This window comes from Alligator mississippiensis, chromosome 2, assembly GCF_030867095.1.
Source record: "Alligator mississippiensis isolate rAllMis1 chromosome 2, rAllMis1, whole genome shotgun sequence".
In the NCBI taxonomy this organism is placed as follows: domain Eukaryota; kingdom Metazoa; phylum Chordata; order Crocodylia; family Alligatoridae; genus Alligator; species Alligator mississippiensis.
The window spans coordinates 291650851-291670157 of record NC_081825.1 but is presented as its reverse complement, the minus strand read 5'-3'; the positions used below and the strand labels follow the sequence as shown (position 1 = coordinate 291670157).

Here is a 19307-nt window from a genome sequence, read left to right as displayed (position 1 = left end):
TTTCAGTGCCTCTTACTTTTCATCATCCTGGAGCAGAAAATTGTCAGCTCAGAAGTGTTTTACCACAAGGCTGCCAGGTGCTCATCTATTAGCTCTACCTTGGAGGCTGTAGGTGCTTCTGTCAATTAGTGAAGCTCTGTTTGTTTTTAGCCAGCATGCTCATTCTTGAAAATTGTTTGATCCTCGGTTCACGAAAATCTATTTAACACTGGGGGTAAATTCATGCTGGGTGATTTGCCACTTGGGGCACATGGAAAACGCACAGTACCGCTTCTTTCTGCTCCCTGATTGGCTGACTCTCATGCCTAAAACGTTCTTTCAAGATATCTTACAAACATTCCCAGTACCAATGGGAATGCAGAAACATAACAGAGGAACCCTCCTGACCATTTTCTGCAAGCAGACTTAATTCCATGCAGGCACTTGCAAATCTGAGGCTCTGACACCATCAGCATCAGTGTGAGGTTTTTACTCAGCTCAATGGTGTTCAATTCTCTTTGGGGTATACCTCCGGCTCTAGTCCTGAAGCTTGTCTTCAGTTCCTTTTGACTCAAGTGGGAGCTGTAGGTACGCTCAGCATTTATCCAGGGGCTGTTGGCACCTTGCAGAGCCCTTTATGGTGATATGGTGCTCTTCATCCCGATGCAAGAATTTAACTAGTCCTTTTGCCTATCCAAGTTAGTAGACTGTTTTCATCTTGTGCTCACATACCAACCTTAATGTCTTGAAGGGCTACATTATTGCTTGCCTGATAATCCTTAGGTTTTAGTTCTCAAGATTGAGATTAATGACGCAGAGCATTAAGGCTGGTTAAATGCCTGACAAATAACATCCTAGCTGGCATATGTAACAAATTAAGTAATTAAATTGGTGTGTCTGTGACAATAACTGTTACCAAGTAAATACATGGTAATACTACCACAGTGGTGGGGGGAGGGAGTTTTGTGCTATAGGCACTGGGACTATCAACAGACGTTTCAACAACAAATGTGGTTTGGAACAGCATATGCAACTGAGGGAGCAGACAGAAGTGCAGCTCCCAGCTGTAACTCGGAGCGATTACTGCAAAGTGTTCTGAGTTGCAATGGTACCGCAGACCAAACAGAAGTTCACTGTTGGTTCCAGGGGGAGGGGAATCTAGCTGGGGGCTGGGACCCTGTAGCCAGGTTCCCGTAGCAACCACCAGGGCTCTCTGCCAGTGCCCACTTTCAGAATGGGAGGGGGCAAAGGCAGTGAATGGAGCTCGTTCTTGGGGCTCCCCAGCTGGTGCTCACAGGTGGGGTGGGTGAACTGGGGCATCCCCACCTCAGGGGGGCTCCAGTATACCCGCCCCACCCTCCAGGGGGAGCTGAAAAACCCTCAGACCGAACTCCCTCCGCTCCCTTTCCCCCTCCCGTTCTAAAAACGACAGGCTGGGAGCTCCGCAGGCACGAGTTACAAAAGATGCTACATTTTGAAATGTCCTCATCTGATACCTCCTGCAATGAGGGGTCAGATTTTCACCCATCAGCCATTTTTGAAGCTATCTGCAGCTGTGTACTTGTGTTTGGTCACAGCTAGAGACTGTGGGCTATTCTAGATATTTCTAGGAACACATGGGAGGAAAAAACTTCTCATGCCAGTGAATCCTCTCCAGCAGATTCATTCTTGCTAGATATAGCCCAGATCCTGTGTTGTCCCCAGTGGTTCACATCAGACATGGGCCACTTTAGAGACTTATAGTTTCATAGTAGCTAGGGTCAGGAGGTTTTGGTGAAGCTACGGGTGGTAGTTTTGGTGAAGCTACAAGAAATAGGTGCCCTGATCTACTGCTGATGGACAAGGCAGAGGACAAGTGATCATTATGCAGTCCCAAAACAAAACTCCCTCTGTTCTTGTGTCAGTTTTGGCAGAAATTAAGCCAACCTTAGCTCAGACTTTGTTCACTGAATTGGTGGCTCTAGAGATTCTTCCCTTTAGCCCGCTCATCTCCTACCCTTGGTTTTCCAGTTCTCTCTTCCTTCCAGTAGAGAAGCCTTCTCACACTCCTCTTATCCAGCTGGTGTAGTAGGGTGGCCATTGGTCCAGTTTTTAAACCCTTTGTCCCCTGAATGAGGACCGGACTGCAAAAAGTCTTGTTTTTCAGTTCATTGGTGGAAATGCATGTCAGTCATTTGTCCTTGCAATTCTATTGGCTGTGCCTAGGAGTAGAGCTGTGCACAACCAGGAGGAGCAGGGCTCTGAGCCAGCCGGGGTGGGGGGGGGAGCGGTGGAAATGGAGAGACCAGCCTCTGGGATCCTTTGCACCAGTGCAAGAAGCCCTGTGCACACATGTGCGGGCACAGCGAAAGCCAAGGTGCTGTTGCATGCTTGATCTCCCTGACACTGGGCTGGGCATGTGCGGGTGGACCCAGGCCCCGGGGGCAGGTGACCTGCCAGGGCCGAGCAGCCTGCCTGCACGTACAACCCCTGCTCTGCCTCAGCACAAGGTAATGGCTTTGAGAGCAGGCAAGTGGAGCATTGCATTTGTATCTACTGAAACACCAGTGGGACTGGGAAGAGGCTCTTGTCCCCATCTTCGTACCCACAGAGCATCCTGGTGAGTCCCTGGTGCATGGGGATGGGGAGCTTTGGGCAGAGGAGCCTTTGGGCTCCTGGATGGCTGGGCCAGCTCAATAAGCCATTATTTCTCCTCCAGGACAGGCAAACCTGGAAGGTCCCCACTGGGCAGCTGGTTGCATTGCAGAGTGTGGCCAGGGCAGATTCCCAGGTGCTCAGTGTCTGTGCTGAATGCTGATGCGGGGAGGTGAGGTCCCTGTGCAGTGTGCCCCTAGCTCCAGTGAGCAGCTGAGCAGGAGTGAGACCCGATCCCAGCATGGAGAGTGGGTGCTCGCAGCTCAGGCCTGCGGTGCCACATTCTCTCAAGGCTGGACTGTCTGCAGAGAACGGCAGGGCTGTGGGGTACATGAAACCATGATTCGGGGGGAGCGAGGCAAGTCTCCCTGCTGGCTGAACTGCAGAGCTCAAACTTGCTGGTGATCCTAGAACTTGCTCCCCCTCATCTCACAGGGCACCATGTGTTCATCTGCATGGGGTTCATGGACCAAATAGCAATATTTTTCTGGTCTTTTTGTGGTGTCCCCCCTTTCTTGCTGATTGGCCAAGGGGCCTAGTAGCACCACCCCTCACTGCTGAAGGGGCCGGTGGTCTCACCACTCACCAAGGGGATGTTCTGCATGCTGGGGATGCAGCAGTGGCCACCCTATGGGGTAGTGAGCCACCTGCCTCAGAGCCAGGAGGACCCACTTAACATAACCCCTGCAGGATCAAAATCTGCAGACATGTGGGTGGGGAGAGACGGACAGAGACTGCTTGCCTATTACAGCTTTGTATTGAACAATTTGGTGGCAGTTTGAACATCGCTCCTGTGGTGTTAGGATGTATGAGATGATTCCTGCCCCTGCCTCTGAGCCTGTTGCAGCTGAAGCCATTGTGAGTTGCACACTGATGTCAGAAATAGCCTTCCCTGTGCAGGGTGGAGCTGGGAGCATTGCCCCACGAAGACCGTGTTATGAATCCACCCTAACAGCAGGAACGGGGATTCAAAGGGCTTGCTACAGAAGTACTTGTCCCAAGGTGGATTTGACTAACCTTGTATTTGGTCTCTTCAAAAGCCAATGTTAAGTAGTATCCATTCATATCACTCTTATTGCTGGATGGATTATATTATGCTGTCTGTGTGCATCTTTACAATTATGGGACATAGCTTGATCAAAAGTTATAGCCAGATCAGAGGACGATAGCTATCTACATGTCAGAAGAACTGAAGTGCATGCCTAATGAACAGAGGGAAAGTGAAACTAATAAGCATTGCTGGCCACTTGTCTTAGTGGGACAAGAACAAAATTCCCAAACACAGCAGAAATGGCTATTCTTAGGATGGGCACCCAAACTATTGCAGATGTCATCTGCCGGTAATGAGAAGAAACATCAGTCCCATAAGGACCGATTCTTAGACTCATTAGCAAATAGAACAGTCCTGGTGAGGGAGGGTAGGGGATATGACTTGAACGTATTTAGGCATTATCTGATAGGCACAGGCTGTCTTTGGATTATGTGAGGCCTTGGGGTGAATCCAGGTCCCCAGCTATCAGTGGGCTGGCAGGGTCAGCAAGAAGGCCAGTGCCTGAAAATTTTTGAGAGGACTCTGTGAAGGACGTTGCTGTAGTCAGAAGAGAGGGGGAGAAACAGTCTGTTCTGTACTCTGCCTTCAAACCATATGGTCAGCTTTTCATGTACCGTTCTTTGGGTTTCGCCTGGTAGTAATTCACTTTGCACAGATGTAACTGCTTGCATATGTGCTGGGCAGTGGAGAAGACAGCCCAAAGACAGGGCCCAGATGCTACAAGGCTTATTTATGAGCCCATCCTGCCTGGTAAACCCAGCTATACACTGAACCAGGGGGAAACTCGAGTGGGATGGCAGAATGCCTGCCTGAACTCTCTGACACATGCTTTTCTTAGTTTGCATTTTAGCCATCCTGCTCAAAGTGGAGTGGAGGACTTGGCTTTTACCTCCTCCTGGCTCTGGGTTTCCACCCCAACCTGGTTCTTGCATTTTCTAGAAAGCAGGGACAGCTCTACACAGTCCTTCTGGCGTGGCCCTTGAAGATGGGGAGCAGGCTACGGGTACACCATGCCTGGCAAAAACTAGGCAGAATTTGACCCTTGATCCTTCTTCCATCTAAACCCTCAGTAGAACTAGTGGGACTGAGCAGGGACTGCAAAATCTGATCGTCATTCCTTAGGTGTTTACGTGAAGTCACAGGTACCCAAATACTGCTAGCAGTGTTGTCAGGTGTCCAGCAGCCAAGGGCCAACCGTCTTTACTCAGGAATAAATGTGGTTTGTTTGGCACCTTTGACCTACTAAAGCAACTCGTTTTTCTTGAGCAGCAAGTTCATCATAAACCCCATGGTATCATGTTCTAGATTGGAGCCATCCCCAGTGCAGGGGATGCCCTGAGAGGTGCCCTGTGCCTTGGAGTCCCTCTTTCCTAAAGCACCCTCCAAAAGTGTGACACCTAAGCAAGGGGAGGGATTAGACATCTGGCTGAAGACAGCCTGAAGTTTTTGTCCCCCTGATGATGAGGGGGGATTGTTGCTAGGGAGAGATGGGATGGGAAAATGGAGAAATGATCCAGAGCCAGTGAGCTTTTCCTCTTCTCTCTTGCAATTAAGGACAAGTTCCCTGCACACAGTCTCTCCTTAGCCCACCAGTCAGATCTCTCCAGCTTTGCATGTTGCAGCCTGTCCTGGGCAGGGTTAGAAGTCCCCAAGTGCTGGGCTTTGCATGGGGCTGCATTGTCCACATAGCATTCCTGCCCGTCTCAAACCAGTATTCCTCCTGGGCCTATACGTAACTACGTACCCGAGTCTTTAGGTCAGCGTGTTCTGGAGGGTTGGATTCCGCCGTCATTGAAGTGTCTAGCACCTTACTGTGCAAGTAGCTGTTAGCTTGAGTAGGGCGGCTCATGGGAAAAGATGCTAGTCAGCAGGAATAAGAGTAGCAAAATCAGCCCTGGGAGAGAGAAGCAGAATGAAGGGAAGGAGGGACCGGCCGTCCCAACCTGTCCACACCTCCCATGACTTGGATCACATCCGTGGCAAAACATTTGCTACTCAGCTAAAAATATTTGAGTTGAATGGCAGCAAGTTTTGGTACAAATAGATCCTCAGGGAGTTGCCTGAAGAGCTCCTTTGCAGTTCATTGAGGTTACCAAAGCCACCCCCTGCACCCTGTGGTGCAGGGACCTGTTGAGATAATTTGGGTAGGTTCCAGATAAAACGTGGCTCTACCGTGCAGAAGGCAGTTCAGTTTGAATGAAAATAATGTGTAAATCATCCTTTCTGCATCACTGAGAGCCTTTCCTGGCAATACTCTGATTGCTTAAAGGTTTGTAATGACTTGTTTTTCTTTCCAATTCCATCAGGGTGAAGAAGCTAAAAGAGACCTTTGCTTTTATACAGCAGCTTGACAAAAACATGAGTAACCTTCGCACCTGGCTGGCTCGCATCGAGTCGGAGCTTTCCAAACCTGTTGTTTATGACATCTGTGATGATCAGGAGATCCAGAAGAGGCTGGCTGAGCAGCAGGTGGGAAATCAGAGCAGCAGAAGTAAATGGGCTAAAGTGGTGCTGATTATGACAGGTCCTGTACTTAACATCACCTATTTCCCGTCTTTAGCAGCCCTTCCCATTGTTCATGTTTGAAATCACTGTTTCCTTTCAAAGCATGTATTCAGCACTTGGAGGAGGCTTAACCATGCACAGTGCACTGTGCTCATAATTTAAATATTCTATGAGCTTGATTTTTTTTTTTAAGTCCACAAACCCTTGGATAATTCTTTGCTTGGGTAAAAACAACAGTTCTCTATCTATATGAGGATCTCTGCTCTTCTTTGCTGAACCAAGAACAGCTTAGAGCTGCAGTTTTCAATGTGTGGTGCGTGGAGCCCTGGACTATGTCTAAGGGGTCCACAAAAGGTGATCAATCAAAAGTATGTGAATACCCACACTTACAATTCAAAGGGGCCCACACTTCCATTTAAAATTTCCAAAGGGGCCTACAAATGAAAAAAGGTTGAAAACCACTGACCCAGAGGTTCCTGCTTAGAGAGTACTGTTCAGTGTCAGTATTATCATCTGTATTACAGGCTATTGTAGGATCCTAGGATCCATATTTGGGATCAGGAAGGAATTTTACCCCATGGTCAGAATGGTATAGACTGGAGGGATGGGGGGGATGCCTTCCTCTGTAGTGAGGGCCATGGCCTTCTTCCTTGCATCTTTGGAGGACAATTTAATAAACCTTGCAGCAGCAGCAGCCGCCTGACAGCCCTCATCCCCCTGCTTTACCTATGGCAAATTAGGGTGCTCTTGGTGTCTTTGGGCAATAAGCCTTGTAGTTGTGCAATAGAGTTGTTTGTATTCCTGCCCAGAGCTGCGGGTTGGATTTGACGATCTTTTGAGGTCTCTTCCAGCCCTTAAATTTCTATTATTCTGTGTATAACTTTAGGAATAAGTTGGACACGGATTTGTTTGAAATGGTTTGGATAGAGATGATCCTGCCTCAGTCAGGGAGCTGGACTAGATGGCTGCCAGAGGTCTGCGATTCTACCTGTAACAGGTGTGGTGCCCGAGGGCTGCTATGGTGTGCCCAAGTGGCCCCCTTGGTCCTGCTCCTGCCTCCAAGGGTTTTTCTTTCCCTGCTTCCTCTCCTGCCACATCTTAGTCTGGTAGGTAATGAGGGGAGGCTGCCCTCAGAGGCTGGTGAACCTAAGTGTTTGCTCTCTCTTTCTCTGTTCACTCCCACTGTGCCCTATGAGCCTTAAGGGCTAAATTCATGTCTGCCTCCCACCCCTGCAGCCATGCCCATGGCTCACAGGTGTTCTTCTCTCCACAGTCTTCATGTAAAGGCCTCAGCCTTCTTGGCTTTAGCCCCCCTTTTCCCTATCTATGGCTCAGCTCTCTGCCTCAGCCCTCTCTGTAACTCTGGTCTCCAGGCTCCTTGGTCCTGTCTTGTATTTTATGCCAGCCTCCTGGGAACTCATGCAGGGTTGCTCACAATCTATCATAGCCCCCTTCCTGGTGCCTTTGGCCCGGAGAGAGGCTGCTGTCAGCTCTACCCAGCCCCCCTGGCCCAGGGAGAAGCTCTTCCCAGTTCACCTGGCATCTCTGACCCAAGGCAAGGCCTTACATGGGGTGCCCCTGTAGCACCCCTGTAGTCTCCACTTCCCCTCTTATACCCACACCCGTTCCACCCATCTAAAGTTTAAGTTGCATCATAAATGCAAGACACTGTTTCTCAACCAAAAGCCTACCCAGCTCTGGGTTGTTGCCTCACTCCAGCCATCAGCTCCCCTTAGATCCCTTTGGGCAGCTCCAGGGACCAGCTTAGATGCCTTCTAGTCCACCTGCTGCAGGCTTCTCCCTTAGGAGCTCCTCTCCCAGGGCCAGACTGCCTGCTCTGGCTTGGGCCCCAAGTTTATATGCCTGCAAGCCATGTCCCCTTTTTTGCACAGGTTTTCCCTGTTAATCAAGGGCCGGCCTGCCCTCCTGCAGCTGTGGCCCCACACAGCCAGCTGAGCCCACTCTTAAATTGGCAGGAGCCTCCTGGCTCCCTGCTACAGTTCCGTCTTCTCCCCTTCCCTTACACCCAAGTAACAGGGCCTGGATCCCCTGTTAAACTACCCAAACAGGAAGATTGCCAACATCTGTATTACAGGCAATTGTAGGAACAAAAGCTGGATGTCGACAGCTTTGCTTGTGCTGAGTAGTGCGGTACTTTGGGCTGGATTGTGACTTGACCTCAGTGGTCTGAGAGGTGGTAAGAGCTCCTCTGCTTTATATCTCCACCAGGATCTTGGATTCAAGCAGGGCTACTTGTTTACTTATCCTCTCCCTGGAGGAGGTATTTGGGGAATGGGCAGGGCCCTTCTTCCTGAACCCACACAGAAGAACTTAATCAGGGAGAGACAAGAGGTTAATAATCATTAACAGCTGTTATAGATCAACAGCCGATTACTGCCGCTCATTGGCAAGAGGGAGCTGGGGGTAGAATTGGGTCTCTAAACGGAGACTCAGAGAGAACAAAACCTCTCGGTGCTGCTAGTAGATCACACTATAGCCTCAAGTAACAGTGCTGTCCTGTGGATTTCAGCCATTTCTCCTGTGGATTAAGGGACTATTCAACATGAGTGACAGTGGCAGCTTCCAGTTGTATTTACCATTCCTGTCGACATGGTTGCTAAACAACCTAGACAGAGGTTGGAATTGCAGCGAGATGCAGACATCCCTCTGGCATTAGTTGGATTAGTTAGCATTAGTATTAGAATTTTAGCAAGATGCATAAATAACTTTGGTATTAGTGAGCATTAGGTAGATGACCTCAACGTGAAACCTCTGTGATGCTTTTTATTAGTAGCAACAGCTTGTAATTAACTCATTTATTAATTCCCAGGAGGGTTGTCCTTCAACTCTTTATAGTTTTGCTCCAGTCTTAGGCATGCTTACTGCAATACAAAATCAGGGACAAAACCAGTGCAGCTTTTCTTGCTCCCGGAGTGTTAGTGAGATTTGACACTGAATGGGACCTCTAATTCTCTTGGGTTGGTAGAATACCCCTTTCTTCTGTGTCTGTTTGTGTTGTAACAATCATCCAGGAAAGCCACTGAATCCCCTTTAGTGAAACTGGGAATAGACTGTAAGAATGTAATTGTGGCAAGAGTTCATTAAATGGTAATTCTCAAATGGGTGGGTTTGCAAGGAGTGGCCTTTAAAATTAAAGGCACTTCAAAGAATATTTTCTCATCCTGCTCTTCCAGATCTCTGTGCACTCTACATGCATTTGATTGATCTCAGTAGAGATTATGCATACACACAGGTGAATGCCAGGGAATACAATGGAGGTGCAAGCCCTAGGAAAGAAATGTGTACTGTGGTTTGGGCAGGAGCTCTGTGCCATTGCATTCAAAGTCACCTCTTACAGTAGATGTTCTCAGATGAGCTATTGTCAGGATTGCAGAATGGATTCTCTGGTACCGGCTGTGCTCCCACGGTTTGTGATATCAGCAGAGTCTCTTGAATTATGCCATTGCATTCACTGGAATCTCAGAGTTAAACTTTGTAGTCTCTGTCATGACTTATTGTTGAATAAACCAATATGTAATGGCAAGAACCAGTACATTTAAGTTATAAAATGTGTGCCTGTGTGAAGTTTTTGAGTAGGTATAAAAATAGCCCAGAGCATTAATTGAAAGATGGGCCTTTCACAGACAAGTCAAAAGAGGGAAAAATCGACATTCACCTGACAGCGCTCTGACCGCTTCTCTCATTGTATTGTCCACACAACCCATTCTGTAGTGCCCTCCCTGTGGCTAAAATTGCTTTTATTGACATGGGGACTGCTCCTCCCAGTGCACTCGAGCATATCACAAGCAAATACCTACATCTGTAACCAGCGTTTGTGTGTTGAAACTGTTTTTCACAATTGCAGGATCTGCAGCGAGACATTGAGCAGCACACTGCAGGGGTAGAATCTGTGTTTAATATCTGTGACGTCCTGCTGCATGATTCGGACGCGTGTGCTAATGAGACGGAGTGTGACTCCATACAGCAGACCACTAGGAGCTTGGACAGACGGTGGAGAAACATTTGTGCTATGTCCATGGAAAGGCGAATGAAGTAAGCCCCTTTCTGACATTTCTAGGACACGTAGAAGGCAGTGCAGTGTTGCAAGAAATGTTGTTGCCTTCTACGTACACCATACTTTGATGCAAGACTGTGAGACCCGACTGGTAAACTTGTGATAAAGCAGAATGTTTTGTGTTCCTCAGAATCGAAGACACCTGGCGCCTCTGGCAGAAGTTCCTGGATGACTATTCTCGCTTTGAAGACTGGTTAAAATCAGCTGAAAGGACAGCCGCCTACCCCAACTCTTCTGAGGTTCTGTACACGAGTGCCAAGGAAGAGCTGAAGAAGTTTGAGGTGAATGATTTGCCTTTCAGTTCTTTGGCCTAAATCTTGTTTTATCTTTATGCACTTCAGTGACACTTAGGTAGCTGCATAAGAGCCATTTATGGTATTTATTTTCAACAGTATGGATTCTGTTGATACTTGTGTAGCCACATTCACCTTTTGCTTCCCATCTGCGCGTGCTTAGAAGGCTGCACTCTATCCATGCCAGCTCTGGAGCGAAATAAAATTGCCTAGATGTGCACGTAATGCCATGTAAGTCCCAAACATTGAGTCAGAGAAAAGCTGTGACTAGCAACTGCGTGAGGCTGGAGGCAGAAGGAGTTTCTCCCATATCTTGCATATTGAATACATAGTTCAAAGAAGGCATGAGGTGGTAGGAGCTTGGGCCAGACCCAGGCATTCTCCCTTCCAGGCCAGTGTCCATCTCTGAGCCACGCTGCTCCTGGACCCACATATGTTCCTCTCTTGGCTCACTGGGCACCTATACACATGATGGACCTCTGCTCTGACACATGCTAATTAGCACACATCAGAACAGACTCGATCGAGTCTGCTGGAGTGTGCTAATTAGTGCATTCCAGCAGCCTCTGCATCATGTGCATTCAGTGTCCTCAAGTTTTAAAATGGTGGCAGAGGTGCTTTAACTAAAGCTTGTCGAACAAGCTTTAGTTAAAGCATCCCCACAGCCATTATGAAGTGCGGGACACTGGATACGTGTGATACTGTGGGTGCTTTTAATTAGAGTGCCTCTCAGAGCTGCTCTAATTAAAGCGCCCCTCCTCCCCGCCCTGCAGCACATGTATAGACACCTTTGGTAAGCCAGCTTCAAGTGGAGGTTAGAGAATGCTCTGAGCAATTCCAGCCCATGGCCTGAGAGTTAGTGCACTTCCCTGGGAGGTGGGAGACGTAGGTCCCAACCCCCTTGGGGTTGAAGTCTTAGAACCTACACCTCCCTGCTCCCCGGGTGGTTGCCCTGACCATTAAGTTATAGGGCTGCCTGCCTTCTGTGCAGTTTTACTTCCAGAGGGTGCATGGACCTTAGTCATCCTGTTTTGCCCCAAGTGAAAATAGAATCTAAATTCTATGTAAATGCCCAAAATTGCACTTCGGTAGCTATGTAGGTGCCAATTAGATAAATATGTAAAGCTGAAATGAGATTTGGCCCATTCTGGTCAGCAAATCTCATCCTGTCTTACCTACATGAATAATAGTGGATGTGTAAAGCACTTTTTGGAAAACTCTTTGCAAACATTAATGAATGTGCACTGTCCCGCTGAGTGAAGGGAATGGTTTTACACAGTTACAGATGGAGAAATGGATAAATACAGAGCACTGAATGGGTAACTTGACTTGCTCAGCCTAAGACAGCATGTTAATGACTGAGCTGAGGAGAGAACCCAGAATTCCTGACTCAGGTAGTTATTTGCTGTTGCTAACTGACATGTCCTTCTATTAGTTCCTGGGGCTAGCATGTAACTGCTTTCAAACTTTTTTTTTTAAGCAGGTAATAGCCCTGAAAAGCTTCTTTAATAATATGTTATTAAAAGCTGTGTTATAATGGCTCAGAAATGGTCAGAGTAAATTCTACAAGCAGGATGAATTAGAGCATGTTATTCACCCCCACAACTTCAGAGGGAACAGCAAATATGTGTCTGAGGACAGATTTTAACAAGTACAAGTAACCCCTGACCTTTGTTTTGATTTCATTTTGAGGTCCTGACATTTTTTTCTCCCCGCCCCCCGAGTGATGGGGAGTATTTTATTGATCCCTTCTCTTGTCTGCAAAAGAGTAATGTTCTTCTGTTTGCGGTACAGGCCTTCCAGCGACAAATCCATGAGCGACTCACTCAGCTGGAGCTGATCAATAAACAGTATCGGCGGCTGGCAAGGGAGAATCGCACCGATTCTGCCAGCAAGCTGAAACAGATGGTCCACGAAGGCAACCAGCGCTGGGACAACCTCCAGAAGCGGGTCGCTGCCATTCTCAGGAGACTCAAGGTAGTTACAGTGAGATGGGGTCTAGGTGGAAACGATGCTACCAAAATGCCAGGCCGGTGTTAGACTACCATCTATTTGATTGTGTAAGTTTGTGCTTCATCTGCATTAGCAGTTTAAATGGACTGTGGATTGGCATTTATTAAATGCAGAATGAAAGCCATGGTAAGCTAAGGCTAATATTGGATGCAACAGAGGATGGTAGGGTGGGTGGAGATGGAGGCAAGGACATCTAATTTTCTGGTTGGATCTTTGCTAGCTGCTAGGATAGCAGCTGTTCTCTCTAGCAGGGTATTAGCAGATAAGGACAACTGTGCTCCAGCTGTGCTCCTTCCCAGCTTTGATGCTCCATCTACACAAGAGGTGCTGCCGCCACCATTTTTAAGCACCAGGATGCTTTTAACTGGAGCGGGGGGGGGCGGAGGTTGGCTGCCCGCTGTGAGCTCGGGGCTCTTCACCCTGCTACCTTTACCCTGGGAGCCACTCGCTGGCTGTGCCACATCCCCTGCCTATCTGGTGGCAATGATAGCAACAAGCTGTACCTCCTCCTGCTGAATGGATTGGGGACATGGCGTGGTCAATGTATGGCTCCCGAGGCAAAGGCAACAAGGTGAAGAGCCACAAGCCTGCAGCAGGCAGCCTGCCTCCACCCTCACCCCACTTGGCTCCTCTCTGGCTAAAAGCATCCTGGCACTTAAAAATGGTGGCAACAGTGCCCCCACTGCCATTTTTAAGCCTTGGGATGCTGATCCCCTGATTGAGTCACCTGTGGCTCCCTGCCCCAGCCCCACTCCCTTCCACACCGTGGGGGCCTTGATCTGTCCTACCCGCGGCCCTTCCCTTTCACAGACTTACCAGCAGGGTGCTGCTTTCCACGCTGCCTGGCTGCTTTCCTGGATGCGTGTGTGTGTGTGGCTGTGTGCATGTATACAGCATGTGGGGGCCCCAGCCGGAAGGCATATTACATTTATTGGTACATTATCGGGTACACCAGCCAAAAAAAGCCGATAATGCTAATTTGGCTGATCTGATACGGCACTGATGTATCAGTGCCCATCTAACTCTGATGCCAAAAGGGATCCACACCAAGCATGGACTTCCTATAGGCCTGCAATATGACAAGCAGGACTGTGCTTCACCTGGAGCACAAGTGAAATCCTCTTTTACATGCCTCCAATGTTAGCCACTCCATCCTCTGGCCTAGAATCCCCACTACCAAGTGTTTTAGGAATAATTTCAATACTGATGATAGACTCTTAGTTGGGATGGTTTAGTCAGGGATGCTCCTGCCTTAAGCGAGGGAAAGGGTTGATCTAGATGATGTCTTGAGGTCTCTTCCAGCCCTATTTTTTTCTGTGATTTGTGCTGCTTTATGCAGTCTTTTCTCAATGAATATCTTGTCTGGAGCTGTGATGGGAAAAGCTCCTCTATCTTAATCGGCCAGAAACAGGCAGGAAATAGCACACTGTTGACTGCAATGCTAAATGACGTATTAGTTACCTAAGTGGATTTCCACATTCCAGACAGTCTATCATTCTGCTAATTTTGATCATCTAATTTTAATTAGAGATGAGGTTTGTTTTCTTTACCTATTTTTTTCTGGTAAAGTTAGAGCAGCAAAATCAAAAGCCAAGTGTGAACACAGGTTTGGTTTTGGTATATCTGTGTAGAAAAAGGGTGATTTCTACCCTCTTTTCTCCCCGGCCCCAACCAAAGATAGTTATACACTGCAGTCTTCCCAGTGTGTATGCAGTGATAATGTATAAAGGTGTCTTATGCCAGCATAAATTGTTCTCATGTGGAAGAAGGTATCTTGGTAGTAGAGACAGGCACCTATATACTTGTACCATTGGGCGTTTATACAGGTGCTCCAGGAATAGGGGGTGCCCTTTAGTTAGAGCATTGCATTCAATGAGCTTTAGTTAAAGTGCCCCTGCTGCCATTTTTCTGCACAGGGATGCTGATACATGTGCCGCTGGAGTCATCTGGAGCGCAGTAATTGCCACGCTGCAGCAGACTCGATTAATCAAGTCTGCTCCGAGCCTTGCTGCACTTGTATAGGTGTGCCCGTGCTGAAGGGAAAGGGGTGTACCGGTTATAGTAATTATTGTATGTAGTCCAGCAACATGTGTGTATTTAATGTGAACAGCAATTTTAATAGAAAACCCCAATTTTAAACTACTCTTATGATCATCACTACTCAGTAGCTAAAATACAACTACCTAACTGCCCTTTTATTATTCAGCACTTCACCAATCAGAGAGATGAGTTTGAGGGAACGAGGGAAAGCATTCTTGTGTGGCTCACAGAAATGGACCTTCAGCTTACGAATGTAGAGCACTTCTCTGAGAGTAACTTAGATGACAAAATGCGGCAGTTAAATGTACGTATTGTTTCAAACTTCTTTGATATAGCAGTTACCATTATGTCAGTTCATGAAAACACCTGTCCGTACCTCTGGTTCAATTTCTCTACAGCTTCACATTTGTCCATTGCTTTACATTAGTTATGAGATGCTGGTAAACTTCAAACTGCATGGTTCAACATAAAAAGTATTATTTCTACAAAACATAAATTCAGCATTTATTTATACTCTTTGATCCGTAATCTTATCTGTTTACTCCTAACAATTTTCAAAAGCAGTTGCAATTCTATTTGTCTTAAAAGACTGTTTCAAAATGGGGAAATACAAACAACAATTGCTAATCAGCTGTATGATTATGAACGTTCAAAAGCTCTTTGTAATTTGGAATGTATTGCTCAGAATAAGGGTAAAACAGTTCTTCGCCGCTAGCCCCAATTATGACTTTTGAACGTAGCATATTGAGGTGGATACTTATTGAAATACTTAGTCAGGCACTTGTGAATTAGCTCTCTGAGAAATTAATTGAAGAGTGTATTACAATTGTTTGCTACCTGAATGAGTCAGTTCAGCAATACTCTTTTCTCCGTGTCCCACTTGTTGCTTGGTTGTGTATGTTCAGCTTAATCCTTTGCAAAGCACAAGAGGTGACTTTCTAGAAGGGGGACAACTGACAGCGTTCTTACAGGACGCTAGTTCAAATCAAGGTGAACCAAAACTCTGCTCTATATTCTAGCTCGGGTGGCCAACCTGTGGCATGCCTGCCTCAAGTGGCATGGCAGCCTCTGTGCGTGGCACACAGCAGATCAGGGAGCAGGCAGGCAGCACAGTAGCAGATATGGCTGGGAGCAAAATGCAGAGCAGGAGATCAGGCAGGGGAAGGGGATCAGAGTGGCACTCGAGGGTGGTGCAGGGCTAATTCATGACACGTTGCCAGAAAGGTGGGTCCTACTGTTCTAGCTATTCTGTGGCAGAAGTGGAATAAATTTAGGCTGTAGTGGATAGATGTACATGAAATCCAGGCTTCTTCCTTTCACATTAAAGGTGCTCTATCCAGACTAATGTTGAGGTGCATCAGCTAGGTAGCGTGGGGAAGTTTGCTTTGCCATTTCCTATACTGTTCCTATCGTACGGATGGATCAGTCTGCTAATTTCAGTCAGCAGTTATGTTCAACCCCACAAATTCTTCACTTTAAAACACAGAAGTAACTCTCTTTCCTAATTCTGCTGCTATGGATTTTCCCACACGTGGGCTTTCTTGTACAGTTCTGTCTCAGGTGACTGTGCTTCCCTGCTCTTTGAAATAGGACTGCGTACACCCAACGGGAATTACACTGAAAGGCCTTCTAGTGTCCACTCTTTTGTTTTGTTTCATTCACCCCCATGAAGTTCAGAGAATAGGAATCACTTTGTAGTGCGAATGACTAAAAAATGTACCTTAATTAGAAACTGTATTCATAATAGTAAACAGGTAATGGGTAGGTAGGAAGATCTTTGCCAGATATTTTTGGATTGCTCTTTCTTTGTCTAGCTAGAGCAGAAGGACTAGATTAAACCACAGGCTGAAATAACCCTTTCTCATGTATGTCATGTGCCAAAAATAGGGTTTCCAGCAGGAAATAACACTGAACACCAACAAGATTGATCAGCTAATCGTTTTTGGAGAGCAGTTGATTCAGAAGAGTGAGCCCTTGGATGCTATCCTGATTGAAGACGAGTTGGAAGAGCTGCACAGATACTGCCAGGAAGTCTTTGGGCGAGTCTCCCGGTTCCACAGAAGACTGACTTCCAGGCACCCAGTATGGGCAGAATATCATTTTAGTGTTTTGACAGGGTTTTGGTATTAACCTTCAGTTGCTTATTATGAATCCCATGGTGCAGCTTACTTAGAGGGCCCAGGAACTCTTTGATAAAAATACTAGCTTTGCAACTCAGGCTTTATCTGAGAAAAGTCAAGTCACCTAACTGAACATACCCAGCTGTAAAAAGGGTTTACTAGCATTAAGGTGGGATCATGGGAGTGCCAACGTTGGCAGAAAGCTTGAAAAAATGTCTTGCAGGTTTTTACACCAGTTTTCATTACGATAAAGTTTTTTCATAGTTTCCAGAACACATTCAGAGCTTCCTTTTGCATAAACACAATGGATTTATTTTTGTCCTTCCATCTGTCCTTCGGTTTCACATGGCAACCTTGAATAGTGAATAGCATGTGCTTTACTTGTCACTGGCAGCATCTAGCAGGTGTTCAGCATGTTCTGGTTCAAAAAGAAAGGACATTTATTAAAAAGCTAACTAGAGGAGCTGATTAATTGGGAGCACCTGGGAGTAACTACTCACCATTGTCCACTTTGAGCGTGTTGTGGAGTAATTCTGGAATTGGCCATCCTTGCCAGCAGGCAGGAGGGTGGTGTTTTGATGGTTATGCGATAGCACCTAATCCTTTCCCCTCTGTTGTAGAGCAAGTTCTTTGGGGATGCTCCCATCCACTGGAAAGCCATGAATAGCATCAGCCTGTGCTAGTCTGTCCCCACCCTGCCTCAAAATTATCACCTGCAGTAATACCGTGCCCCTAACTCCATTACCCACTGAGCACCCTCAAACTGTGCTTCATTCGTAGCAATATGCACCTAGCTTTTTCTGTTTTTAGGGATTAGAGGATGAAAAGGAGCTGTCTGAAAATGAGACTGATGCTGAAGACTCAAGAGATGTGCACAGCGATCCCTGGCATAAGAAGGCAATAAACGAGGTGACATCTTCACCGCAGTCCCTCTGCCATCTTGTGCCCCCTGCACCAGGCCATGAAAGGTCAGGCTGCGAGACCCCTGTCAGTGTGGACTCCATCCCACTTGAATGGGACCACACAGGCGATGTTGGGGGCTCTTCCTCTCACGAGGATGAAGAAGAAGGAACGTACTACAGTGCTTTGTCAGGTGAGTGCCAGATATTTGTTTCCATGTAGCTCATGGCAGTATCCCTATGGTGGCATCTGTTGTGTCTTTGGTGTGTGTGTTTGTGTGTGTGTGTCTTAATTTGTAGTGATACAAAACTTGTGTGGGTTGCATAACTCTCAACAATACCATCTGGACAAAAGGGATGTTGTTTTCTAATCCAACCATTAATTACGGACTGTTCCCCCCCGAAAATGACTTGGTCTTTAAAAATGTCTGATGAAAATAACAAAGCTTTTTTTCTCCCAGTATTTTCAGATGTTTCTCTTTAACCCTTGGAAAATATTGAATATTTGTCCAGTGAGGAAAATAATATTATTCTCTTTCAGATGTAGAAATCACTGAAAATCCTGAGGCATATCTTAAAATGACCACAAAAGCTTTGAAAGCATCTTCTGGTAGGCACCTGCTAATGCATGTGTCTGAACATGGCAATCTCCCTATGGCGCACGCTATGCTCCTGAACCTCTTTCATATGTAATGTCTGATCTCCTGCCATTTGCGGACACCATGTGCCACTGTGTCATGGTGTTTCATTGCTGCAGCACACTCATGCATACATGAGAAAGCAGTCAAGAATGTGCCATTAAGAATATTCCTGTCCAGCACAGAGATGGTTAATGGGCATTTTATTAGATAGATCTAGTCTTTCAGCTTTCTTGGTGGTTTGGTCTGGGTATTATTTTTGGTGTCCGGGTGATTATAAATCACTTAATTACTGAAACAAATAGTTTATTTTCCCAAGTAAAAAGTGGCTTATCACTTTCACTGGGTATGTGAGAATCTTGAGCACGCATAGGTTTAATCGGGAATGAGCATTCGCTATTCTCCTCAAATCACGACAAGTCTATTCTTGACTCACCTGCCCATGCATTGTAACATAATAATATCATGGAGATATGAGCTTCCCCAAACCACAGCACAACCTTTTTTGTTTTTGTTTTTGTGTTAAATTGTACTGTGTCCAGACATTTTCAGAAGAAAATAAGTCCCATAACTGCATGGCTCTCATTTCATTCCCTTCTGGAACATTGTTGGTGTTTTGCAAATGTGCATGCTTTGCAAGGAAAGCTACAGAACTTTTTATGCCATAACTTGACGCCGCATTATTTGGGATACTTTCTAATTTATCTCCAAAGTAAAAACACTGTCTCAGACATGGGGGATCTTAGAGTCAGAGGATTTCTTTCTTCTTATGTTGCAGGAAAATCGGTTTCAGAAGGTCACACGTGGCATTCTCCTGATAGTCCGGCCTGCAGAAAACATCAGTACAGCCAGGCAGAGATGGTTAGAAATGTGCTGTCTGGCAACACGGAGACAAGTACTCCATATAAGGCAGACTATGTGAGTTCCAGATCTGTGGGCATTTGGTCTAACCTAAGCACAGTAATTGGAAGATTACTTCCATTTCCAGTCTTCCATTACAGTAATGGAAAATTGTCGGGGCAGCTGGAGGGAAGAAGAAGGAAAGGGGAATATATAAAAA

At 46.5% G+C, this 19307-nt stretch overlaps 1 protein-coding gene across 6 annotated transcripts in view; it reads left to right on the top strand.

The window, feature by feature from the left end:
* Positions 1-19307, top strand: part of SYNE2 (spectrin repeat containing nuclear envelope protein 2) — a 287230-nt gene that overhangs the window by 257462 nt on the left and 10461 nt on the right. For 5 of the 6 annotated variants that reach the window (XM_059723316.1, XM_059723319.1, XM_059723320.1 and 2 more), the window contains 9 exons: positions 5971-6133; positions 10035-10222; positions 10375-10525; positions 12332-12514; positions 14757-14894; positions 16478-16672; positions 17521-17803; positions 18151-18219; positions 19026-19165. In XM_059723316.1, coding sequence (XP_059579299.1) covers positions 5971-6133; positions 10035-10222; positions 10375-10525; positions 12332-12514; positions 14757-14894; positions 16478-16672; positions 17521-17803; positions 18151-18219; positions 19026-19165 — 1510 coding nt within the window. The remainder of the gene's footprint in view (positions 1-5970; positions 6134-10034; positions 10223-10374; positions 10526-12331; positions 12515-14756; positions 14895-16477; positions 16673-17520; positions 17804-18150; positions 18220-19025; positions 19166-19307) is intronic. The other variant, XM_059723317.1, reaches the window with a different exon arrangement.